The sequence below is a fragment of the Alexandromys fortis genome, unplaced genomic scaffold, assembly GCF_014885135.2.
Source record: "Alexandromys fortis isolate MF-2015 unplaced genomic scaffold, M_Fortis_MF-2015_v1.1 scaffold_269, whole genome shotgun sequence".
NCBI classification, from domain to species: domain Eukaryota; kingdom Metazoa; phylum Chordata; class Mammalia; order Rodentia; family Cricetidae; genus Alexandromys; species Alexandromys fortis.
In genome coordinates this window covers 478,242-505,404 of record NW_026068138.1, presented here as the reverse complement: position 1 = coordinate 505,404, position 27,163 = coordinate 478,242, and the positions used below count along the sequence as shown (strand labels likewise).

The window sequence follows — 27,163 nt, the reverse complement described above, 5'->3', positions numbered from 1 at the left end:
GTATTTGATCTGAGCAATTTCAGTTTCTCAGTCTGTCCTATCATGCAGGACTCCAGCCTTGAATTTTGCAAGCCATTTTAAAAGCGTGATCGACAATGAGAACGTTTTGCACTGTGACCCGACACAATAGAACGGACATCCAAGACTCTCACCATGCTCTGATATCTTCTGTCATAGTTCACATCGCAGAAGCGACGGACTGCCTGACCCACTAAATTGGTTTTATAACCCACTGGCAGGTTGGGACCCACAGTTTGGAAACATCGCGATTTAGATGGCACTTGGGGACCATGCCACCTCCGTGCCCTCGGCATTAACTCAAGCCTCATCTCAGAGTCTTATCTTTGTAATCACCAAGGCTAGGCAGCTATTTTAAAAGCCAAGCATTTTCTAGCAGATTTACTCAGCAAGAAGGCTGAAATCAGGGGAGGAACTGAGCAGGCCTTACTCACTGGGCAGGAAGGCAGGGATCCCCCATGAGCTGCAGGAGAAGGGAGAAATGAGGAACTTTGGGGGCTCAGTGCGGGCCCTGTTTAAAGTGGCACAATCATTCAGGGCATCAGACACACTCGTACTGAACCCAAGGCGAATATTCCAGGGCAACTTTCTGAGCTAGGGAGGTAGTTCAATGGTACAGTGTTTGCCTAGCAAACACAAAGCCATAGGTTTGATCCCCATAAACAGCACGAACTGGGAGTATTAACATAAGCCTGTAATCCCAACGCTTAGGATGTAGAAATGGGAGCATCAGAAATCCAGAGTTACCCTGGGCTATATGGTGAGCACAACGTCAGGCTGGGCTACAAAAGATCCTAAAACAAAAGAAAAACAAAAACAAAACCTAGAGCCAGGTGTGATGGTGCACACCTATAATCTCAGCACTTGGAAGTCAAGGTCATCCTCAGCTATGTGGCAAGTTCAAGAGTACCCTGTGCTACACAAGACCCAGCCTCAATAAAGAAACTCCCACAGTATTAAAAAAGGACGGAAGTTTATCCACCTTCTTCCAGCTCCTGTGTCTGCTATCTTCCCTGCCATCTCCAAGTGATAGGTCACCAAGCTGTCACCCTCCTCAACAGAGACTCCTCGAACCACAAAGCTTCCTGTCCACTCTGGCTCCAGCCCAGTCTCTGTGTACTCTCGAAAGTTTCACCATACACAGACAACACCCGGATGCTCCGCAGGCCATGCCCTCAGGGGACTCTGGCCTCCCTGGCTGGTCTTTATGGGTGTAGCCTTACCTCATGGAGTCTACCCCATCTCTCTCTGCTCATTGTTCTTTCGACAAACCACACAGCCCAGCATCACACTGCGGCATTTTATAAAGATAAAAATGGTGACACATTTGCTTGGTGTCCGGCACTGGGCTAAGTCCTCTGCAGGCTCTCTCCAATCTTCACAACCCTTCCAGAGAGGCGCCATGACCAGGGGAACACACATAGGCCAAACTGTAAAGTCTAGACTCTTCCTCGGTCACCTCTCAGTGTCCCATTACTCCAGGCAACATTCAGGTCTCTTGCAGGACCGCCAGAATACGGTGACTTCCGAGGTGAGGTATCTGCCGCTCTATAAGAGTGGTTGGAACACTGGGCTCCCTAGAGCATTCAGGAAGAACCTTGTGTGCCTACAGGGCTTGGAGTCACTGGTAAGGCCACCCACCCCTTACAGACTCGCTGTGAAAGCTAACAGCAGCCTTCAGAAGGCCTCAAGGCTGAGGAAACACAGTGGCTTTGCTCATGGAGCCATCTTCCTTCTGGGTTGTCTCTCCAGAGCTGTGATATCACGATGACCTCTGCAGGCTACTCCAATCTTCCCTAGAACACTGTCATGAAGCTGTCATTCATCCTTAGTCCCTGGAGAGCAAGCGGCAAGCGCACAGTAGCTCCAGGGAAACAAAGGAGACTTTCTATTCTGAATTAAAAGTCACCCCAAAAATGCCCTTCCTGGATGGATGTGGTGGTAGTCACCTACAGAGCCACTGCTTTGGAAGCCAGGACAGGAGTGCAGCTTGAGTCTGGGATTTGAGGCCAGCCTGGATAATAGACATAGAAGCCCTATCCCAAAACCAAAGACAGACAGACAGACAGAAAGGGAGAGAGGGAAAGAAAAAGAAAGAATAAAGGCCAAAGTGGTAGCATTCAAATAAAATTCCATCTCTCAGAAAGTAGAGGAGGCAGGCAATCAGAAGTTCAAGGCCAGCCTTGGCTAGAACAGAAATTTGAGGTCATTTCATGGACTGCATGAAATCCTCTCCCCTCTCCCATAGGGATATGATATGGTGTGACGTATCTCTCTGTGTGTGGTATATACATATGTGTATGTATGTACCTGTGTATGGTATGAGAAGTATCTTTGTGTGGTATCTATGTGTGTATGAGTGTGTGTGTTTGTATGTGAGGTGTCTGTGTGTGGTATCTGTCTGTGTGTTCATGTGTGTGTGTATGTGAGGTGTCTGTGTACGGTATCTGTACGTGTGCATGTGTGTTGAGGTATGAGGTTTCTGTGGGTCTTTTCCAGTGGTTCCTAAAATACCTGCACTAGAGGCCACTCCTCCCTATTCTGGCTTCCCCACGTAGTTGCAGCGAGAGAAGAGGCAGGAAAGGCCCGAAGACAGACAGACCCACGGCAGGGCCAGCCCACCTTGGTTAGGTCCATGCCCAGCTTGAGTTGGGAGATGAGGTGAAGTATCACACTGCGCTGGTCCTCCATGGCGCCCAGCTCTGTCTCCTCCTTATCTTCATTATCGCTTTGTTCTTCTTCGGACAGAACCAGCTCAGGGCCTGAGTTTGGCTGAAATAAAATCATGGGAAATCATCAGCTGGTCCCTCAGAAACCCCGTCTGCTTGGATGTTTAACCCACAGGTTTAACGGTGACTACACAAAGCCCGGCTCTCTGGGGCCACATCCTTGTAGAGCAGTCCTGCTGCAGGCAGAGGCTGAGCCTCTTGAGGGCCAAAGTCTGAGGCTGCAGGTCACTGCACCTCGCCCATCACATCCCCTGCATCTGCGCTTAGGCCTCCTGCAGGAGAGGGGGCTGTCCCTGGCTTAAAAAGTAAACAGACCAGTGTGAATGCTTTCCATAGACCACCAGGCATGGCCACCTTGCAGAAAGCATAGCTATACATATTGTAGTTACTTTAAATGTACTTTTGTGATTAAAAATTAGTGTGTGCCTGTGTGCACGCGCGTGTGTGCAGGCATGTTTGTCTGCACACACCACAGTACAAGTGTGGACATCAGAGGACAATTTTCAGGAGTCAGTTTTTTCATGTAGGATCTGAGACTAGAACTCGGCTCGTCAGACTTAGAGGCAAATGCCTTTACCCACTGGGCTCTCTCATTGGCCCTTGATATTTTTTTTTAATTTTTATTTATTTATTTACTCAGTTTGGTAACTTAATCACAGGGCTGTAGAGTGAATTTTGTAAGATGATGACATCTCTGTCCCAGTATCAAAAGGCTGGACAGCCCTACCAACACACATAGGACACACACGCGACCCCCAGGCTAATCTCACTACTGCCAAACACAGCCTTTGAACGTGCATAGCCCAGATACTTCATGTAGAATATAAAATTTTCAGGGCTTATCAATAAAAGCTGATCCCCCTAGAATCAATTAAATTTGCTTTGTTTCTGGAAATTTTTACTCTGAGATAATTTCCACTCAAACCAAAAAGGATAGCTCTATCAACTTAAAGACATGTCAGAACTGGCATGAAGAGACAAAAAATGGACACTTAGGACTCATTCTGAAACTTCAAAGTGATGGAGGCGCTGGCCTTCAGCCCCATTCTCCTGATGCTGACTTTGCCAGTTCAGTCACTGAGTTCCGCTTCTCGCGTGACACAGAAAATGAGCAAGAGAATAGGCAGACTGCACAAGGGGGGGTCGAGCAGAGTATTCTCGGGTGTGCGACAGTAAGAACTTCGCTATGTGCCGTCCCTGGCTTTCAGCCAGCCTGTCTCAACAGCCTGCATTTTCATGGCCCCTCCCTAAATACGATAAGCAACATTCAAGATTTGCACCCAGCCATGAACAACAGCATGGTGAGCTTCTCATAGAGAGAGGCAAGGGTTCAGAGGTATGAGGTAGAAAAAGAAACAGATTGGGTCACATATCCATGTGAAAACCAATGATTTATTAATCTTATTAGAAGTGTCTTGCATCTAAATACACTCCTAATACATACAGGGTATCAGTGATTAAATGGCTCTGGCTATCCAGGCAGGCACACATGTATGTGCTGGCTGTCTCCCACCCCCACCCCTATGCTCCAGAGGAACCCCTGGCACTCCTTCCCAGCTGGGCTAGCCGTTTTCAAATTTCAATTTAAATGGAATTTGCTACTGACAGCCTCCAAATGATCCTTCATCTCCCCTAAATAAGGTGGGGGAGGCTTCAGTGAAGCCCTTGGGGCTCAAGTCCCATAGTGCACCTGTTCTTTGACCTTCTCCTCATGTATGTTACAGGATATCGCTGGCAAGTTGCTTTATTAGAATATTCAGAAATATTCTAATATTTCTGATCCCTCACTCATCCCCTGCTAGCAAAAAAATGCTCATGGGGGCAGCAGGAAGAGGGGGCAGCAGGAGGAGAGCTCCCCGGAACTCACAAGGGGAATTTGGGAGAGATGGGTGGGAATGCAGGCTAAAGTCGGGGTCCAAGGCTGCATCCATTTCCCCCAGCTTCACCTATCTGACACCTACTCTCTGGTATGGTAGCTTGCAACCCAGGCTGTGGCTGAAGGACTCAGGACAGAGAAGGCTGATCTCACAGGGCCGTCCTTCCCATCATTTCCCTCTGGCTTTCCTTCTCTCTCTTCTGGGTTCCAGGCCACTGCCCCATGGGTGCTCTGTTCACTGTGAGCTTGCAATTCCAGCCTGACACTGCTGAAGTCACTTACCCAGGACATGCCGCGCTCCTGGGGTCAAGGGGACCACACTATGCCTCTGAAGTGTACAGGGAACAGGCACTTACTGTGCAGAGTCCCCAGGGCAGCTGGAAGGAGGGGAAGGGAACTACTGGTGTCCTGCTTTGGGGGTAAAGTAACTGGGTGGGGAATAAAGATGGTTGTGAAGTTCATGAACCATGTGACACCAGACGCTCTCAGAAAGCAGACTGTGAACTAAACACATTGCAGTTCAGCCTGGCAAGCATTTGGGCCAGACCATACCCAGGCCTGTGCTCTGATCGACCCAAAATTCAAACCCAGATTGTCCCTACCTTCCAGTAGCCAGGAGGTCTTCCGCAAGATCCCACCTCCTCTGACTAACCCCCCCCCCCCAGTGAACATTGAGAACATAAACATCTCTAACTCCTCCCACATCAGCTCCACATAGTGGTCCCCAGTGGGATTTGCAGCTACTCAATACACTCACAGGCAAGGGCAGGATAACAGAAGAGCCAGAAGTCCTGGCAGGAAGGGAATCTGGTAGGGGCATGGTGACAGGGGACATCCTCTCACTGGCACAGAGACTTAGCCAACCTTGCCCTGACCTCAGAAAAATGACCCATCACTATTTGATAACTCGTGAAGCTTCTCAGAGCTTGTCCTTAAATAGTAAGACTAGCAGAAATAGGGGGGCATCATGGGAATAACAGAACGGCTTGGAAACAGGTCTCTCCATCAGCAAGCACATAACCGGTTTTCAACAAAAGAAAATAGAAGGGTGTGACTGCTCACACCTGAAATCCCAATACCTGGGGGGCTGAGGTAGGAGGATTTTGATGAGTTTAAAACTATCCTGAGCTACAGAGACTCTTGCAAGCGCACATACACACATACACACACACACACACACACACACACACACATCTACGTATACCTCATTTCATTCATTAACGTTGACTGTGACTGCCTTAGAGGGCATGTTAGTTCTACCTGCACTGGAACTCAGACCCCCGTGTGGGTTGATATTTGGGGCTAAAGGAGACACACGGGGAGCACTGAGCTGGTTAACTGATGATGTGAACACCATCTGTCTGTGTCAATGAAGCACGCGCCTTTCACTGGCACCGCTGGGAATGGAGGCTTTGAAGAGCCAGGCTGTGCACAGAGATCAAAGGCTCAGACCCTTCCTCTTGCAGGGCAAGGCGTTGTTGATTCTGCCTCTCCGACAGGGATTTCAAAGATCCTAATAACTAAGCTGACCTTGTATCTTAATAACAGAGTGCTTACTGAGTCCACTTGGAGCTCCGGGTTCGATCCCAAGCACCACATAAAGCATGTGTGGGGGCACACACCTGTAATGCCAACACTTGGGAGGTGGAGGCAGTAGGATCAGAAGTTTAAGGTCACACATTTAAGGCTACACAGCAATGCTGAGGCCAGCCTAGGCTACATAAGACACTGTTTTAAGGAGAAACAAAATCAAAGATACTGACTTTCAACTCTCACTCGATCGGAGTATGAATCTCCACGGCCAGGTAGAGGGGTTCATCGCACGCTGTCATCCCTTTGTGGGATGACACACATCTCTCCTGGTGCCCCTGTACACTGACACCTTTGATTTTCACCAACAAAGCCAAGGCAATGAACCCAAGAAGCTCCAAGGGGGCACAACAGTGTTTCCCCATCTTGAGCAAAAACAGAAGTCAGAAATGGACTCAACACCAAGCAAATGATCAAGACTCAACCCAAGGGGAGCTTCAGGGCCCATCCCCAGGGATTCTCAGAAATGAGCCAACCCAGCCACGAGAACATACGCTGGCTTGAAGATGAAATGAAATTAAAATATGTTTTAAAGAAAAATAGGCTTTGGGAAAATGAGATTTAAAAAAATAAAAACAAAGATTATGACTCAATATTTCTATCAGACAAGCACCTTGAGGCACATGGTGTTACAGATATCACTGTGACTTGTGCCTCTTAGAAATGTGGGGAGCAAGGTGAAGATCTGATGGGTGACGGAAGGTTAAGCAGGCATTCTTGGGTTTGAGGACATTCCCTGGTAGTCTATCAGTACCCACAGCGCTCCTGAGCTGGAAGCAGGAGAATCAGAAGTTCAAGGTCATTCTCAGCTATATGGTGAATTTTAGGCCAGCCTGGAATACATGAGTCCCTGTACAAAATGGGGAGAGGGGCGAGAGAGACAGCTCAGTGACATAGCAAGCTGGGCATAACCTGTAGCGCCAGCACCGAGGAGGGCAGGAACAAGAGGGTCCCTAAGGCTCGCTGGCTAGTCTAGCCGAGAGAGACGAGCTTCAGGCTCAGGGAGAGACCCGGAGTCAAAGAAATAGTAGGGTGGAGGGTAACAAAGGAAGATATCTGATGCCTTCCTCTGGCCTCTGAACACCCACACACATTCACATACACACACACACACGCAACACACGTACACACATAACACAAGACGTACACATTCACACAAACCTCCATTCTCAACACAAATGCAAATTTCAAGCAAGCGATTCCAATCTGTCTTATTCAACACAGAGATGTAACTGAAATACAGTTTGGGGGCAGTTCCAGGAAAACTCACCAAACAGACATTACTTCTCCAGAGTAGGTGTCCCTTGCAACCCCTCCAGCCCCAGTCATGTTACCACATGGAGGAGTTTCCTAGGGTTGTCCCTTTCTTGGATCATGTTTGCTTAGCAATTTTGCCTTCTCCCATAACAAGCCCCGGCCCTCAGTGATGGGGTCTGTGCCAGGAATTTGAATGGACTCTTTTCTCTAGATGTGTTTAGTAGCCTAATGCCTTAGCCCCAGGGATTCAGTTTGAGGCACTATGAGAGAGGACTATCTGGTTTAGCACCCAACTTTTAAGGGTGCTGTCTGACAGGGTAGCTAAGCATATCAAAGACCTTTATCAGCCTGGATTAGCCTCAAACTCTGTACACAGCTTAAAATGACCTTCTGCCCTCCCCATCTCTACCTCCTGAGCACGGGGGTGACAGCTGTGTGGACTACACCTGCGCCATGTTTCAGTGGTAGGTTGTTACTGTTGACCATATCTGCAGAGTCCATCAAATCAAGGACTTCATACTTTCATAATTCACCATTTTCTATTCAGACTGGATTTAGCCAAATTCCCACAGACATTGCACAATCCTCCCGCGTACCCAGTGTACCCTCACATAGGCAACATCTCCCATCCCAAGAACCCCCACATAAGTGCCAAGTGTCACAAAAAACCTGGCACAGCAGCATAGAAAGGTGAATGCCAGTCCCATCCCAGGTCATGCAAGATCTGCCCACAGCCCAGCAAACACCACCGGGTCCCTTGTCCACCATTCCCCAACCAGTCACTTCTATCCCATGAAGACCAGGATCAGGGCATTCGCCAGCTCATGCTTGACAAAGCTGTCTCCCCTGAGGACACAGGGTCACAAAGGTTTGTCCTATGAAAGCAAAAACAGTTGCTCCCGGTGACCTACTGTCCTTTCCACGCTTAGCACAGGCGGGAGTTCTCTTCTGGAAGGGGCTCTTTGGCGCTTGAGTCTAGTTCCCCATAAGTAGGCCATGGTTTGCAGGCAGAGAGGCTTTCTGTGGAGCAGAAGGATGCCGCTATGGGCAGGACCATGCCACAGGCAGATGTCCACACTTCTTCAGTTGGGCCTTGCCCAGCTGTGGCTCTTTGGCCCTGATGCAGGGCGGCAGTTGAAGGCTCCTGCGCATGTACAGTTCTCGGCGTGGAGTCTCTTCCAGACCCAGATGATCCACTTGCCTCAGCAGGCACCACCGTACGGAGGGGCTCTTATTTTGCCATGTGGAGGTAGGTTCAGTGACGGTGCTGCAGCAGGAAGGACCCAGATGGAGAAGCTGGGCTCTTGTGCTGGGTGGGTCCGAGGACAGCGTGTCCACACAGCAGGCTGGTCCCCACTGCCATTCTGGAGGTGCTGATTTGGCTGCTGCTGACATCACAATCGCGCTGCTGCCTCGCAGGGGCTGAGCTGGCTTTCTTGGGCTAACCACACATACACACACATTTACCACACTTGGCTCGCATAGACTGGAAGGAGAGGTGCTCTTCCCAAGCAAAGGGGCCGACCTGCAGAAAGGTTAATTTTCAATAAAACACACCCTGGAAGGCAGAAGACAGCACTCCTGGGGAGGGAGTGTGCAGAGGGGGTGGGGGACAGACAACACTTGTCATCAGCCAACATAACCAGGGACAATTATACTAGGAGAAATCAGCTGTCACTTTAAAAAAAAAAAAAAAAAAAAAAACACGGGTGGGGATATTCATAAGAACCAGAAGCGTTTTGTCCCATTTCATGACTTCTCGGGAACTGGAGTCCAGCCATTTTTAAGTGAAGAGGGAACAGGAAAGAATCAAGAAGGAACGAAGAGAACCAACGGAAGAGAAAGGCTACAACAGCAATGGGAGCGGAGGGAACAGTGGCAGCTAGCATGCAGGAGGCAGAGGCTGCAAGGCAAACAGGATGGGTCTTTAGCATTGGTAGCCCCAGGAGAGGAGGGCTTCTGAGCACCAAGTGCTGCACAGGGCTCCCAACATTACTTCAAGGAGCAAAGGGCACACCCTTCCCATGCAGAGCCAGCCCTGGACTGGTATTGAGTCTTTTAACCTCATTACCTTTCACACGGCATTTTATTTTAAAGAGTAAAGTCTCTCTCCTCTCTCTCTCTCCTCTCTCTCTCTCTCTCTCTCTCTCTCTCTCTCTCTCTGTGTGTGTGTGTGTGTGTGTGTGTGTGTAGTTTACATGTACAAGCATGAACTTCGGCACTCATACACCAACACTGTAGATTGAGCCTAGAGAGCCTTGTGCGTGCTAGGGAAGCACTTTGCCACTGAACTAATACCCAATCATTTTTTTTTCTTTTCTTTTTTTTCTTTCTTTCCTTCCTTCTTTCTCTCTAATTTACTTACTTATTTATTTTGAGGTTGGAAATGTAACTTAGTGATACGGTAAATTCAGAAGGCCCTGAATTCAATCCTAAACACACACACACACACACACACACCTTCAGTGGTTTCCTACTGTCAAAGAAAAATGTCCACTCAGCCCAACATTTCAAGGTTGACAGTTTAACACAGGGTACCTACCCTGTCTCAGTTCCTCACCCAAACTTCCTCTTGCCCAACCTGACCACAGTATAGGAAAGGCTCCCCAGACTCAAATCCACATTAATCCATTTAAAAATTGAGGATGAAGTATGAAGGGAAAAAATGCAGCTGCATTATACAGAAATGTTGTCATTATTCCCTAAAAGTACAGTTTAACACTATTAGCAGGGCATCGACACTGTACGAGGTATTAAAAATAATTCTGAGAGGGATAGAAAGATAATTAAGAAGTTAAGAGCATCTGCTACTCTTCCAGAGTATGCAGGTTCGATTCCTGGCACCCACTATGATGACTATCAACCACCTGTAACTCCCGTTCCATGGGACCCAACACCCTCTCTGGTCTCCACAATCACTACTTATGGTACACAGACATGCAGGCAAGACACCCATACACATGAAATACAAACAAATAGAAATTAATTTCCAAACAAAACTAGTAAGTGATTCTGAGGTGGTAAAATAGATGGGATGGAGCGTGATGTACTTGTGTCAAGATTAGGATATTTTACATAAGACACTAAAGCATCCACGGATTCCAGTGTCTACAAGAGTTTGGGAGCCATCCCCAGGGATACTGAGAAAGAGCCGCATTGATTTGTCATGCTAGTTTATAGACTCTCGTGATCTAGTGCAGGAGCGATTAGCAGTTAAAGGAACGCTAGACAAAGGCTGGTGGTGTCGTTTAAGAGATGGCCATTTGCTGAGCACATGCAAGACTCAGCATGGGACTGTGGAGATGGCTCAGCCAGTAAGAGCTTGCCACATGAGCATGAGGACCTGAGTTCAGAACTCTGGAACCCATGAAAAAGCTGGGCATAGCTTTTTCTCACACAACCCACATATCCCCAACACCTCCCCACAGAGGCACTCGCATACATTTGAGCTGGCATGCCCATATAACATACACACACACACATGCACACGTGCACATGAGCACACACACAGACACACGTGCACACAGGAGTGCGCACACACACGCACACACGAGTGCACACATGCACACACGCACATGAGTGTGCACAGGCACATGCACACGCACACACGAGTGTACGCTTGCACACACACGTACACAGGTGCGTGCATACTCAAGTAAATAAGGGCCAGCAGGATGCCTCCCCCATAAAGGTGCCCACTGCCAAGTCTGACAACATGAGTTCAATCCAGAGCCCGCACGATGGAAGGAGAAACAGACTCCCAGAGCTGTCCCCTGACCTCCACACACATGCCATGCATGCCGTGTGCCCTTCTGTTCTCTCACACACAAAATAAGTAAAATGCAATAAAAGTGCTTTTGAAAATAAATTCAGTTCCACGGTGGCATGAGCCACATTTTAAGGACTCAGTAGCCACAGGCAGCCAGTGGTTCTCAACCTCCCTACTGCTGTGACCCTTTAATACAGTTCCTCATGTTGTGGTGACCCCAACCATAAAATCATTTTCATCACTACTTCATAATTGTGACTTGATACTGTTATGAATTGTAAATAGCTGTGTTTTCCAAAGGACGTAGGCAACCCCTGTGAAAGGGCCATCCACCCCCGAAGGGGTTGTGACCCACAGGTTGAGAACCACTGCTTTAGAAGAACAAATGTCTACCATGCCAATGAATCTACTGACGGTTTTAAAGTCCCCCAACCCATTTCCACCACGTGTTTCTCTGCTGAACCAGCAGCCTCATGGTGATGTCACTCTGACAACCCAGGCAAGAGCAGCTGTTCTACCTCGGAAACCCCACAGGCGAGCTAGCTGAGGGCACCTCGCTTGGGATGCCACCACACCCAGATCAACAGTCTTAACCTCCTGCCTGCAAAGGGCTTACAGGGAATGCATGGCTGTGAAATTTAAATCCCAAACACAAAGGTCTGTCTTACAAATTCCTCTACCTGAGAAAGAAGCTGGCAGGTAGCAGTTCGGGTCATGAAATCTAACCAAAAGGAAACAGGGCCTAAAAATCCACACAGGAACTCTAGCACTTAGGACTGGCTCTGTGGTCACCCCAAGCCCGGGGAATACAGTGCTGGCTTCCTTCAGCCACAGCCCAGAGGAGCATTGCCCTCCGCCTTGTGCTAGGCAATGGATTCTTTCCAGTCCTGCCCACAGGACAGGCCTATCTTCAGGAGTAAGCACTAGAGACTGGGGTTAAAAGCTGGACATGTGATTCTTTCAGAATCCACACTCGTGCTAACCGCTAAATCGCCTGGCTTCGCCCACAAATCCTGCAGCTAAGGGCCTGAAAGCTAAAATGGGTGGGGCCGGGAGTGGGCAGGATGCTAAGCAGAGGACTGGAGAGGCAGCAGAAGCTTCTCCCTGTCACGTGAGAAACAATCAGTGGCCTGTTGCATCAGAGCCACGAGGATGACAGGGTAAGGTCAAGCTGGGCATGATGATGGCATCTGGAAGCTCAGCACTCAGGAAGTAGAGGAGGGAGGCTGAGGAGTGCAAGTTCATCCTCAGCTACCCCGGCCATAGATGAGAGACTGGGGGGGGGGGGGGGGAGAAAAGAAGAAGGGAGGAAGGAAGGGAGGAAGGACAGACAGACAGATGGAAGGAGGAAGCACTAAGCCAGGGTCCACTCTGTTTGCAAAATCAGGGCATCTAGAGCTGGAGCACAGAGCGCAGTGTTTGTTCTGAGTTTTTATTCTTCTAAGTACCATTATCTGCTCTGTGCTGTGGACAGCTCGCAGCACACAGTTCTGTGGGTTCTGACAAATGTCAGCACTTTATATGTAGATTCGTGTCATTGATACGAGTGATACTGACATCTCTGTGCAACCTCGAACTTTTCACCTTGCAGAACCACCTCCAGGCTCAGCGTAGATCAGCCCCGCCCCACCCTTGCCTTGCAGGGAACTCTGGTCCCAGGGTTACGGGGCTGGAGATGCTGGAGATGCTGCAGAGAAAGTCAGCAGCCTCCCTCATCCAGATCCAGTGTAGAGTAGCTCCGCCCCACCCTTGCCTTGTAGGGGACTCTGGTTCCAGGGTCACAGGGCTGGAGATGCTGCAGAGAAAAGCAGCAGGCTCCCATCCTGGTCCCTGGTAAGGGTGTAACCGAGGTGATAGTCCAAACCCAGTCCCGAGTGCTCGCAAGTCACTAAACTGTTTTCTCAACATGAGACCATGTTCTAGAAATTTCACTTGACCCCAAAGCAGATGCAGAAAACAACCTTACTGAACAAGGGAGACTTGGCTGTGTTTCCAGCCACACCATTCCAGGTAGCCAATCAAGTCATCTCATCCATGCATTGCGGTCCTTTCGGCCTTCCACCTGGAAATTCCCACCAGACCTTCCCAGTGCAAAGTGAGGAAGGGTGCAAGGAAAACACCAACAGTCATGCAAAACAGTTATGATTTACAAGTCATTAGAAGCAAGAGGCACTTACTGTTCTCCAGGCCAGCGGGACCAGTATCGTGAATAAGGACACCAGAAAGGCTCCTTAGGAACCCTTGGCTGACAACGTTCTCCCCAACCACATAACAGGCACAGTCACTGTCACCAAGGAGGACTACAGAATGCGTGCTCATCAGCAGCCCAGCCTCAGGGGGACAAAATCAGATAAACGTACCCCATCCTGCTTCAAGAGGTGGGATCTCCAAATGCTGTCCCCTGCCTTCTGCCTAGCCCAGGACTATACACTGCAGGCAGAGGGAGGAATGTTCTGCATAAGGCGGCTCTGCATTTCTTAAAGACTGCCCTGCTGTGCCAGAGCTGTTCAGATGGCTCTGCTTCCTCTCCTTCTTCCTCTCCCTATCTTCCTTCTCCCCTTCTCATCCATTCTTCCTTGACAAAGGGTCTTTCTACGTAGCCCAGGCTGGTCTGGAACTTACTGCGTAGCCCAAACTGGTCTTAAACTTTTGGCAATCATCCTGCTCCAATTTTTCATCTAGATTTCCAGAAACATGAACAGACCAAGGAAGCACTGGGGAGAAAATAAGCTCCGGTGGTGTGTGCGTGCGTGCGCATGCGTGTGCATACACACACACACACACACACACATATGTGCTCACACGTGTACACATGGAGGCCAGAAGCAGATGCCAAGTACCTTACTCTCTACCTTATTTTTTGAGGCAGTGTCTCCCAGGCTAAACTGAAAGCTTATCATTTTACACAGACCAGATGCCCAGGGGACCCCCTCCCCACAGCCCCCAATTCTCCCTGCCCCTGACTTCCCAGGGCTAGGGTTACAGGCACTTGCTGCCACCCTCAGCTTTTTGAGTGGGTGCTGAGGCTCTCACCTCGGGTCTGTATGCTTGTGTAACAAGCATTTTGCCCACTGAGCCCATCCCCACAGTTCCCTTGCTCCAGCGTTTTGCAAAAAAAAAAAAAAAAAAAAAAAAAAAAAAAGAAAAGAAAAAGAAAAAAAGAAAGAAACCTTAAACCAAAGGCCCTGGCTCCTAATTCCACATCAAGGAGACACCAGGAATGGTCACTGCAGCGCCAATCTCTAAGTCTCAGTCAGGACAGCTGGGCTCGAATGGCAGGCACTTTCTCTGCTGTTTAATCTGCATTATTTGTGTATAGCTTTCCAGGCCCCGGTGATGAAGACATTCAGAAGGCTTCTCTGCCCTTTTATTCAAATATAAATTGAACAAAGGATGCAGGAGAATAATCGCTGTGATTCATATTTTTTTCATGCTACCTCAATGCCATAAAGCGCAAATGAGGTCGGCTCTGGCCTCTGCTTTAAAAACTGTCACATGCCCCTGCTCAGCTTTGTGCAGCTCTCAAATGCTTTTCTCGGTGAAAATCTCAAGGGGGGAATCTGTGAGGGAGCTCTACCTATCACCAATAACTACAGCAAAACACAGCGACAATGTTAACGATCAAAGAGTGCAATTAACACCCTTGGCTCAGGAGGCAGGCTCAGGAATTTAAGGTCTAAACGTAATCCAGGAGCTGGAGAGATGGCTCAGTGGTTAAGACCATGGGCTGCTCTTGCAAAGGACCCACGTTGGGTTCCCAGAGCCCACGCCCCAAAGCTCACAACCCACCCGTATCTCCGGCTCCAGGAGACCTGCCACCCTCACACAGGATGTAATACTTCGTTTGAACCGGACATTTAATAGCTGTTCTTGTTTTATGATCCATATCAATGACTGCTTTCAAAAAGCCCAACTTTTATCATTAAGGATCACTTTTCAGAAATTCTATCTTCCTAGAGGCTGGAGAGCTAGCTCAGCAGGTAAATAGTCTACTACAGTGCGGTCATGAGGGCCGGAGCTGAGGACCCCAACCTACATAAAAAGCCAGATGTGATGGTGTACAGTTGTAATTGCAGCACCGGGGAGGCAGAGACAGGAGGGTCCCTGGGGCCTCACTAGCAGGACAGCCTATGTGGTGAGTTCCAGGTTGGGGAGAAACGAGAACACCTGACCCCCTTCAAAACACACACACACACACACACACCAACAACAACAATAAAACAAGCAAAAAACCCAGGCGGATAGCACCTGAGGAAAAACATCCAAATTTTCTCTCTCCTTTTCCCTCTCTTTCCCTTTCCACCTCAACAGTAGTGAGAAACTACTATCTGTTTAATCTAACAAATTACATGAAACTTCATTAAAAACTAACAACATTAGGCCCTGAATGAAGGTTTAAGGTCCAAACCTGAACCTCTGTAAATATTGTCTACCTGCTCCTGAGCAAGGAGTGAGAAGACCAGGGCAAGACACATGACTCTCTTAGTGGGCAAAGAGAGCCTGGCCTGAGGGTCTCCGCATAGCCCCGTTGCTGCCTTACCTCCTCCCAGAATAGCCACCACGCAAACCTGCCCAGGCTTCCCGCTCCTAGATGGAGACACAGGAAACTCTGGAGCTTAGCTTGAAGTTAAATCAAGTTATAGAAGGCTGCAAGGAGACCTGGCTTTCAAGGCCACCATTCTCAGGACTGTCACACAAAAATCAGTTCAGAGGTGACCTGAACCCTCACAGTCACTGCTTCCTTATAAACAAGCAAACCCTAATTGCAGAGATCATACTGGTCTGCCCAACACAAACCTCCCGACTTGCATATGGAAATGATTACCAGGAGCAAAGAGAATGCCAGTTAGGGAAAGCACTTGCCATGCAAACCTGCCCACCTGAGTTCCATCCCTGGAATCCACAAAGCACTGAGAGAAAAGACCCTGCCCCACCCCGCCCCCAGTTGTCCTCTGATCTCTGCATGTGTGCCATGCACACACATACAACACATACCCACGGTAATAATAAATTAGATTTTTAAACATGAAAAAAAGTGGGGGGGCGTGTGGAGAGATGGCTTAGCAGTTAGGAGCACCAGCTTTTCCAGAGGACCTGGGTTCAATTCCAAGCTCGACAAGGCAGCTCACACCTGTCTGTAACTCCAGTTGAGGGGACATAATGTCCTCTTACTCCGGCCTCCCTAGCAGCGGGCATACAATGGTACATGGACATATATGCATATGAAACACAAATACACATAATAAAACTTTTTTTTTAAATTTTGGGTGCATCGGTGTTCTGCCTGCACAGTGTCAGGTCCTCTGGAAATGGATTTACAGACAATTATGAGTTGCCATGTGTTGAGCCATCTTGCTAGTCCAATAAAATAATTTTTTAACAAATTAAAAGGAGTCTTAGAAAATATCAACCAGAATTATAACAGACAACCAGAAGAATAATAGACAACCCAAAGGGAAAGAGTATAAAGACAAGACCCGCAGCTGTTGCTACGTGAGGGTTTGATCCCCAGTACTGCCAAATGATAAATAAATATATATTAAAATGCTAGAAACCAAAGTTGAATGGCTAATAAATGTGTGAACGTAGGCTTAAAGATTCATTCATAATTATAAAAGTATAAAAACCAAAATACTGCTTCTCTCCCCAAAAGACAAATAACAAAGGTAAGTTGGTTTTTTGTAAGTTGTTTGTCAGATTTTTGTTTTTGAGAGAGGTTCTTGACTTGTAACCCAGGCTGGCCTCAGATTCCCAGAAATCCTCCTGCCTCAGCCTCCCAGAAGCTTGAATCACCAGGCCCGGCTTTAATACTTGTTCTCTGGTGGCAAAGGGTGAAGGTGCTGAAGCCTTTGCCCAGGGCTGGGGAGACCCGTTTCACCTCAGGACCACCCAGTATTTATCAAATTCCTGTGCGTTGCTTGGGGTTCACCTATGCTCCGCTGTGAGAAAGTGTCTTGTGGAAGGAAGGGTATCGTGAGAGCGCAAAGTCCGTGCAGAGCACGGCTTACGTCAGGGAAAGACTGGACACCTCAGTTCTTCTTCCGGGGCCTGGGTAAATCACCCGGGATTAAATACGGTGAGAGTCATGGCTCTGTCTCAGGAAACTAATGGCCAACAGAGGCTTTTCAGCTGTGCAGATGACCATAGACAACATAAGGTCATGGGGAGACAGCTAGCATCCACGGTTAAGTTAAAAGGCTGAGAAGGATAGGAAAGCTAGGCATGGTGGAGCATGCTTTTAATCTCTGCTCATGGGAGGCAGAAGCAAGTGGATCTCCGTAGTTCATAGGTGGGCCAGCCAGGGCAACGTAGTAAGACTTTGTAAAAAATGTAATTTTAGATTAAGAAGCCACACGGCCTTATCTAGAGGGTGAAAGGTTTTAAAAGGAATAAAGGTTAGCATTGAGTTCCCCATTTAATATCCCAGGAGAATCACACAGCAGCCTCTTCGCGGGGTGACATCAGAAAGAAGGGTCACAAGAGTGGGTTTTCACTCCTGACTCTCTACAAGTTCCATGCTAGAGTTGGTTAAAGTGGTAATAGCCCAGGCTAGCCTCAATGTCATTATGTAGTGAGGGATGGTGTTGGACTTCTGATCCTCCTGTCTCAAGCTTTCTAGTGCTAGACTGATAGGCATAAGCCACTATGCCGTTTACACAGAGCTGGGATCCAATCCAGGGCTTCATGGAGCTGGGCGAGCCCTGGACGAGCTGAGCCACAGCCCCAGGCCTTGTGAGAGTTAATCCTCCCTCCTACTGCCCACTGCGAACAGAATGAACTATCAAAGGCAGTTGTGGCTTTGTGTCTAGGTTAATTCTGAAAACCTCAGAGGGAGGGGTGGCTGGGAGGAGCAGCAAGCAACAGACCCAGGAAAGGCAACTTTCAAAAGAGCTTCACTGTGTAAAAAAGAAAGTAATCAGGGAGCTGGTTTCTTTTCTTCTGGAGCAAGTCCAGCCGAGCTGCCTGCCTTCCTCGAGGAGAGAAATTTATGGACAGGCCTTCTGAGCCACGGTCGGCTTTCCTGTCACAGTGCATGAATGGACTGGTGAACAGAAGCCACTCGCATCTGTAAGAGGCTTTGGGCCCCCACGCCCCCGCACCTTGCAACTGTAAGAGGCTTGGATGTCCATAACCCCCCAAGCCAGACTGTGGATTCGGGGTTCCAGGGCACTGGGGAATTAGATTTACAGATGTAGCTTAGTGGTATAATACTTGCCTAGCATGCAAGAAGTCCTGGGTTCAATGCCCAGCACTGTGTAAACCAGGCCTGGTAGTGCACAGCTGTCAGGAAGATGAGAAATTCAAGGCGAGCTTTAGGTACAATTTGAAGTCAACATGGCTACATGAGACCTTGTATTAAAATGATGGGCAGAGGGCTGGATAGATGGCTCAGAGGTTAAGAGCACAGTTTGTTTTTCCAGAGGTCCTGAGTTCAATTCCCAGCAACCACATGGTGGCTCACAACCATCTGTAATGAGATCTGGTGCCCTCTTCTGGCATGTAGGCACAGAAAGAACACTGTACACATAATACATAAAAAGAGGCGGGGAGAAGGGAGACAAGATTGCCAAAGAAAGGTAAGCTGGTAAACCTGGCTCTGAAGACCCATGAAGGGACCACAAGCCAAGGGCACCGGGGAAACCAAGCAGACAGCTCATACACGCCACCTCAAAGTTCATTTCTCCACACTCCAGGCTTCTTTGCTGCACCCACCTGTGGAAAAATAGCCTGGGCTGCACAAAGGGGGGTGGGGTGCGGATCTGCTCTGCTAACTGGCCTTGTTGTGTGTCGGTGGGGGAGGGGTCTCAGACATCTTTTGAAAAGCCAGCAAGACAAGGAAACCCAAACGCCCCCGATGACAACCGAAGAAGCTATGCCGGGCATCATGCTGGCCTATGTTAGTCAAGGAAACTGTACTAACTGTCAACATACCCTGGCATCACCTGAGAGAGCATCTCAGTTGGTCAAAAGTCTTATCGGGTTGGATATCTGTGAGGGTGTATCTTGTCTTAGTTGGTGCAGGAGGGCCCCGTCCACTGTGGGCAGCTCCATCCCCTAGGCAGGTAGTGCCGGGCTGTAGAAGGAAGCTAACCGCACCCGAGCTTGTGAGAAAGTCGGCAAGCCGCATTCCTCCATGGTTTTCACTTCAGCCTGCTGCCTTGAGTCCCTGCCGACTTCCCTCAATGGTGGACGGTGACCCGGAAGTATACCAAATCAACCCTTTCCTCCCCCAAGTTGCTCTTGGTCAGCGTGTTTTATCAGAGCACTGAAACCAGGACAGAAGCCCTTTGATGAAGCTCACCCCATGCACAAGTAGCAGATGGCATTGTTTATGCCGGGTAAACCAGTGAATCCCAGGGACCCCAGAAGAGTGTAACAACACTCAAGAATTCCCCAGCCCACTTAATGTCCACAAACAGGGAAAAGGCGGGGAGGCCAAACAGCAGTTGTATTAAGGTTGATTCACTGTTGAGTGCCAGCCCCTGAGAGGAACCCTGGAAATACGGGATCTCAGGAAACTGAATTAGTGTTCTGCCCACTTAGCGAGGATGCGCTCACATTCCTAGGCTGGCACGCACAAACAGGTTTGGCCTGAGAGTGCCCGGCCAATCTCCACAGATAGGAAGGAGAAAGACACCACCAACCTAATCCCTCACCTGGGAGCATCTTAGAGAGCCTTCCTCCAGACCCACATCCTTGTTAGAGGAAAGAGGTCATTGATGCTTCATTCCTACAATTTCAGACATGGGATTATTTTGCTACCCCCCTCCATATGTCCTACAAAGATGATCAGGAACATTGTAAGACCTTGCAAGGCCCACACTATATCAAATGGGGTCTGTCCCTCTACTGTTATCAGGGAGCCCAGGCTGGCCTTGAACTCCTGATGCTCCTGTCTCCACCTCCCAAAGCCAGGGATCACAAGGACGTACCACCCCTCCAGGCTGGTCCATGGGTATCATATGCCCTGTGGACTGACTGCTTCTTCAAGGAATCCGTGCTCTCAAATGATTTTTAAAGAAAAGGTTCTGTGAGGGCCGGGGTAATGGCCCAGTGGGTAAAGAGCATGCAGCAAAATAAACACCTACACAAATGGACAGACGTGCAGCCACCGCAGTTCTAGCCCTTGGGTGATGGGAAGGGGGCGTCCCCAGAGCACACTAGCTAGCCAGACCCCAACCAGTGAGCTCTGAGTTCAGGTGAGACAGCCTGCCTCAAGGTAAAGTATGATCATGTAAGACCCCCGCAGCCCATCTATGGCCCCCACACACATACATGCCTGCACATACACACGCACTTACACATGTGCCAACACACACAGCTGCTGTGAGGTGGGGACGTGAGATTATATAACCTTCCTGCCAAAGCTTGTTCAGAGCCTGCTGGAGCAACTTCCCTCCACTTCCGCAGGATGGGAAGAACCCTTCTCTCACAGGCTGAGAAGTGCCAGCCTCAGAGAGCAATTTCTGTAAGAGATGCCGTGCTGAGTAGAGAGGTAATGCTAAAGCCGCCATCATCCTGGAATTTCAAAGATGGGGGTGAGTGGAACACTCCCTTCGCACACTTCCATTGCGGCTTACGCCACAACAACATGAGAACGGCACACCTCCCCCCAAAGAGTCATTCTCTCTGAATTACATCATGAACTTCTAAAGTCAAACTGCAAGCTCTTCAGACCCCATAGCCCCTGATGACTCTCTCCTCACAGAGCCCACCCCGAGCTCAGCCCTAGATATATACTACTTATGGTCCTGAAGAGGTGGGGACAGGATAGGCAGGCAGACACAGCAGGTGTCCAAATGCCAGAGCCCTGGTCCTGCTGGGGTGGGTGAGAGGGCTCAGCGGGGAAAACGCACTTGCTGCCAAGACTGACAGCCCAAGTTTAAGCCCAGGGACCCATGTGGTGGGTGGGGAGAACTGAGCTCTCCACGCTGTCAGTGGATCCCCACACGTGAGCACACACACAAAACCACCAGACACAATTAAAAGAAAGTGGCTGTTCTGGCACTATTTGCACGTGGCATGAACAGCACCTGCTGGAACTCAGAATGTTCCCCAGTTCGCCCTCAAAAAGGTCCATTCCCCTGCTCCACACACACATCCTCTGCTTCCTGCCTAGTTGCTCCCAGGTACCTCAAAGCCACAAACCCGCAAATCTATAATTATGATTTCATACCCAGAGAACTCCTGCAATGCTACCGAACTCAATTCAAACTGCAAAAAGGGATGCAGGCATTCATCAATTGAATCAGGCAAAGCCTACAGAACAGACGAAAAATACTTGGCTCCTTTCTTCCAGAATGTTCTTTCCCCAAGATCATAAATTGCTGAATGCCGACTTTCCATCTTCGAAAAGCGAACGTCATGAGAGCCGGCATATAAATCACTCTGGGATACTTATTCACCATAGACAAATAAAAATGTGAGCCACTCTGCTGGCGTGGGGCTCCTCTCTGCCGGCACGATCTGATGGGTCTAGGCTAGCCAGGGTAAGGAGAGAGTGAGCTGTGGGGTTGGGGGTCATGCCGAGAGGGCTAGGATAAAGGCACCAAACAGAATGGTAAATGTTGCCTACCACATCGCTACAATCTCTTCAACGTTTCACCTCTGGTTGACAGCTCCCCTTCAAGGCCACAGGAATGATGGGGAGGAAAGAGAGGAAGTGGAGAAAGGGGCGCAGCATACACAACAATGTGTTCTTTAAAGCCCCTCTCATTCACGGCGTCAGGGCACTTGGTCCTCCGGGAACTGTGGTCAGGGAGTAGAAACTGTTCCCCTTGATGCTGCTTTATCATAAGGCAGCAGCTCACAATGGACAAAAATCCAAGGTGACTGTGTCCCCTGACGGATGCTTACGTCACAAAGTCACTGTTGCAGGGGGTGGGGACTCAGAGAGGTGACAGGGTGAACGCTCCCCAAAGATGCATTGGGCCCAGCACCAAACTCCATGAAGTCCCCCAGACACGTGCCACTGGCCAAGGTGTGATTTAAGACCATGACAATACTCCAATCCTCTTATAAAAGCAATGCCTGGCCAAGAGATGTTTGCATCACCACCACAGACAGAAGGGGAGGAAGGAGTGAAGATGGAAAGGAAGAAGTGAAAACAGAAAGGAAGAAGACTTTGAGGGTGCAGCATAAACGGCAGGAATCTCCCAAGCCATAGAGGAAAACATAGCCACACCTGTAAGTAAGAGGTCTCACAGGCTGCCAGAAGTCAATCAAACAAGTTCTTGAAGGGCTAGGGATGCTTCATCAGCATAGTGCTTGCCCAGTGTGCATGAGGCCCTGGGTTCGACCCAGAACATTTGTCTTCCAACCCTTGGGAGGTGGAAACAGAACCCTCAGGGTCATCCTTGACTGCATAGTGCAGTCTTTATTGACCTCCTAAAATGTGATGACTCTGAGAACCAAATATTCGTTCCTCAAAACTAATATAACACAGCCCGGTGGTGGTGCACACCTTTAAGCCCAGCACTCAGGAGGCAAAGGCAGGCGGATCTCTGTGAGTCTGAGGCCAGCCTGGTCCAGAGAGTGAGTTTCAGGGCAGCCAAGGCTACACAGAGAAACCCTGTCTCAAACAAACAAAAAACAAAAATTAAAAAAAAAAAAACAACAAAGACTAATGTAACACTGTCTTTCATTGTTTTTATTACATTATTCATGGTGGATTTGAAAAAAAAAAACATTTCATTTTTCAGAACCTGGGATCAAACCCAGGGTCTCATCCATGCTTGGCAAATGCTCCACCACCAAGCTATAACCTAGGTTACTTTATTTTAAGATATGATCAAACTAAGTTCTCAGGCTGGTCTTGAACTCATTCTGTAGTCCAGGCTGACCTGATTCTCCTGCCTCTGCCTCCTGAGTAGCTGAGATTATGGGCCTTGTGGTGGTTTAAGAGAAAATAGGCCACAAAGGGAGTGGCACTATTAGGTGTGGCCTTGTTGGAGTAGGTGTGGTCTTGTTGGAGGAAGTGTGTCACTGTGGAGGTGGGCTTTGAAGTTTCATATGTGCTCAAGCCATACCCAGTGAAACAGACCACTTCCTCTTGCCTTCAAGTCAAGATGTAGGACACTCAAGTACTCCTCCAGCACCATGTCTGCCTGCACACCACCATGTCGTACCATGATGACAATGGACTAAACCTCTGAACTGTAAGCCACCCCAATTAAATGTGTTTCCTTTATAAGCATTGCTGGGTCATGATGTCTCTTCACAGCAATAGAAACCCTAACTAAGTCAGGCCTACATCACCAAGCTGGCTACTGGGGATATTTTTAAAGGTTCACTATATGGGCTTTGAACATATAGCCAGGACCACAAAAATAAAGTCCATAAAATATTCCCCCACTTAGTGAATTGAATGGATAAACTGGGCATCTGATTGTAAACTTGACCCATGCTGAAAGAGAGAGCATGCTGGGGCAGGAGGGGGTGGAAGAGCAGATTTCGAAATCCTAGAGAGAGAGAGAAACTTATGCCCCTCAGTGTTCAGAGTGCAGGGACTGTTGTGAAAGATGACAAGGAGACTGAGCGCCAGTGGCTGATGTGGGATTCCCCTCTGTATGCTGTGAATACCACTTGTTCATAAAGAAACTGCCTTGCCCTGTTGATAGTGCAGAACTTAGGTAGGTGGGGAAAACTAAACTGAATGCTGGGAGAAAGGAGGCGGAGTCAGAGAGAAGCCATGTAGTCCCACTGGAGCCAGATAGAACTTTACCCAGTAAGCCACAGCCATGTGGTGATACACAGATTACTAGAAATGGGTTAAATTAATATGTAAGAGCTAGCCAAAAAGAAGCCAGAGCTAATGGGCCAAGCAGTGATTTAATTAATACAGTATCTGTGTGGTTATTTCAGGTCTGAGCTGCTGGGCAGTAAAAAAATGACCCAGCAGCCCCTCCTACAAGTTCCATCTTCTCACAGGAAAGAACTAAACAAGCTGTGTCACAGACAGGTGACAGACCTGCTGGTCTTTAGCAAACAGTGTTCCACAAACTATAAGGCTGGAAAGATGGCTCGGCACTGGCTGCTCTTCCAAAGGACCTGAGTTCAGCTCCCAACACTCACATGGAGGCTTCCAGCCTCCTGTAATCCTAACTCCAAGAGTTGATCCCTGGCTTCTGGAGAGTCAACCCCTGGCCTCTGGAAACACCGTAATGCTTGTGTATAACCTTGCCCCCATACATACACACACACCATCAATGAAAAGAAAAAAAATTCTAATCTGTATATCGCATCTAAAGTAGAAGAGTCACTTGAATTCTCCATGTTAATTCGCTGTAGCAGCTGTTGTGAGAAAAACTACCTCCAGAGTCTGAGGCTCCAATAGCCATCTTGTTTACTTTTGGGGTAATGACACTGTGGGGTTAAGTTCAAGGACCTAATGTTCCCAGGGAGCCTGCCTGTCTGCATTTCATGAGTACATTTTTGGAGAGATCTCCATTGTAATTTGCATAAGCACAGAAAATACCAAGTTTCTGAGGCTGGCAGGGAGAATGCTGACTTGCACTTCCAGGGGCCTAAGAGCACACTGCAACGCTTATAATTGTCCTAATGTGTCATTTTGTATGTCAGTCTTTTAGTCTGTGCTTCAGACTCTATCTTATTGCATAGTGTGTGTGTGTGTGTGTGTGTGTGTGTGTGTGTGTGTTTTAACATAAGGTCTCACTCTGGAGTCCAGACTGGTCTTTAAGGTGAGCCTCCTGCCTCTGCCTCAGCTTAGCTTAACACTGCTATTATTACCATGACTACTGAAACCTTTTTGCATGTATGTCTGCACATATAAGACTATAAACATTTTAAAACAATTTTAAGCTTTAGTCATCTTACCCCTCAGTCTCCTAAAGAAATAGGTTATTTCTTACCTTACCCAAGCATAAATGAAATGCAGGGATTAAAAGGACAGCTATTGAACCTGAGAAGTCACTTAATTTTTTTAAATTTTAACTAAAAACATCTCAAAAATATTGAAATGGGGTCTCACCGGCTCACCTAGAACTCACTATGTAGACCAGGCTAGCCTCAAACTCAGAGATTCATCTGCCTCTGCCTCCTAAGTGCTGGGCTTAAAGGCATGCACCACCACACCCAACCCCAAATTTATCCTATATGTATGTGTGTGGGCCACAGGCATGCAATGTTGCTGTTCAGAGGTCAGGTGACAAGTTGGCAGAATTGGTTCTCTTTCAACCATGTGAGACCTGGGACTGAACTCGGGTCATCAGGCTTGTCCACTGATCCATTTCGCCAGCCCCAGAGAGGTCACTTTAAAACCCAGTGACACAATTTACAACAACGCACAAGTTAAGACAGAGGAACCTAGGTTTTCTTTGTCATAACTATAACAGGCTTATTGTTTCACAGACATGACAGAGCTATACTTTACCATATAAACTTCCATACCCTTAACTTTCTAAAATCTATTAAAAATGAAATATTGAGTGCATTGAATGTGCTTCACAGAACATTAAATGTTCTGAACACACCATTAAGGGATATCTGATCTTCTCAAGGAAGTATTCTAGGGGAACAATAAACATCTAAAGTAAACCCTTCACAGTACCATCAGCGTTTGCATCAAACCGTACTCATTAAGGCATAAGATAAAACTGAATTAAGTAAGAAAATTTTTTATTTGCTACATAAATTTTGGTAAGGATTTTCTTCTAAAACAGATTCTAAAAGGAAATTAAATTTTACACTTCCCCCTTGGTATTCAAGGGCAATAGAAAACAAGACATAAAAATACTTTATGCTAATCAAGATGTGTGATTTTAAATACATTGGAAAACTGATAGAATCTTTTTATAATTGCTTTATAACATTTCCGTGATATATGGAGATTGCCAAGGATAAGTTTTCTGAGATATAAGTAACTCAATATGTAATTACGGAAATAAAGTCAAAACACGTGAAAATGGCATTCATTAAAAATCCTTTGATGAGATAGATGTGGTGGCGTGTCCCTTTAGTCTGAGGATTCAGGAGTTGAGGCAGGTGGATTTCTTTGAGTTTGAGGTCAGCCTGGTCTACACAGTGAAGTTCAAGGAAGCCAGGGCTACACAGAGAAACCCTGTGTCAAACAAACAAACAAACAAAAATACTCTCTGACCATGTGTTGTGGTGCATACCTTTAATCCCAGAACTTGGGCAGCAGAGGCAGAAAGATCTCTGTGAGTTTGATACCAGCCCTGTCTATATAGTGCCCTGCCATGCAGGGCTATACAGTAGACCTTACTTAAAAATATTCTCTATATTTATGTTTCCAAGAATACTTTTATTCTTCTAATTATAAACACTTAGAGCTTTATATAATTCTTGTGTGTATGTGTGTGTTGTGTTGTGTGTGTGTCTATGTGTGTGCTTGTTTGTGCATGTGAGTACATTTGCCTTCAGAGGCCAGAAAGGACATGAGATCCCCTGGAACTGGGGTTACAAGTGGTTGTGAGTCACCAAGTGGGTTCTGTGAATGGAACACAGGTCTCTGCAAGAGCTGTCAGTGCTCATAACCAACCCTGACATAGATTTTATCACTAAAGTTATTATACATATAAAATCATGAATGGGTTTGTCAACGATCTTTACATTCCATTATTGTGACATTTCCTCCTCGTGATGGAATAACAGAAGATGCCAGCCCTGGGCAGCAGGGTGAAGCAGCTGGTGCAGCTTTGGTATGAGTGTATGTAGGGGAAAGGTCAATGTCATTGGATCATACCAAAAAGAGAGAGAGCGGATATTCTGGAGCAAAAGGGTCAATTAAAAAAAAAAAAAAAGATTTCCGTCAAATTTTCAGAGAACTTTATGAAATGCTTTCTGCTTGGAAAAGATAAAATATAAATTCAAAAGATTAAAACTTAAAAAGCCCGGTGCTGTGTGCAAAGATAGCTTTGTGTAGTTTCTGACCTTTGCTCCAGA

At 47.7% G+C, this 27,163-nt stretch overlaps 1 protein-coding gene across 2 annotated transcripts in view; it reads right to left on the bottom strand.

The window, feature by feature from the left end:
- Osbpl10 (oxysterol binding protein like 10) overlaps positions 1 to 27,163 on the bottom strand; it is a 229,427-nt gene that overhangs the window by 19,244 nt on the left and 183,020 nt on the right. For both annotated transcript variants that reach the window (XM_050126557.1, XM_050126559.1), the window contains one exon: positions 2,641 to 2,790. In XM_050126557.1, the coding sequence (XP_049982514.1) occupies positions 2,641 to 2,790 (150 nt within the window). The remainder of the gene's footprint in view (positions 1 to 2,640; positions 2,791 to 27,163) is intronic.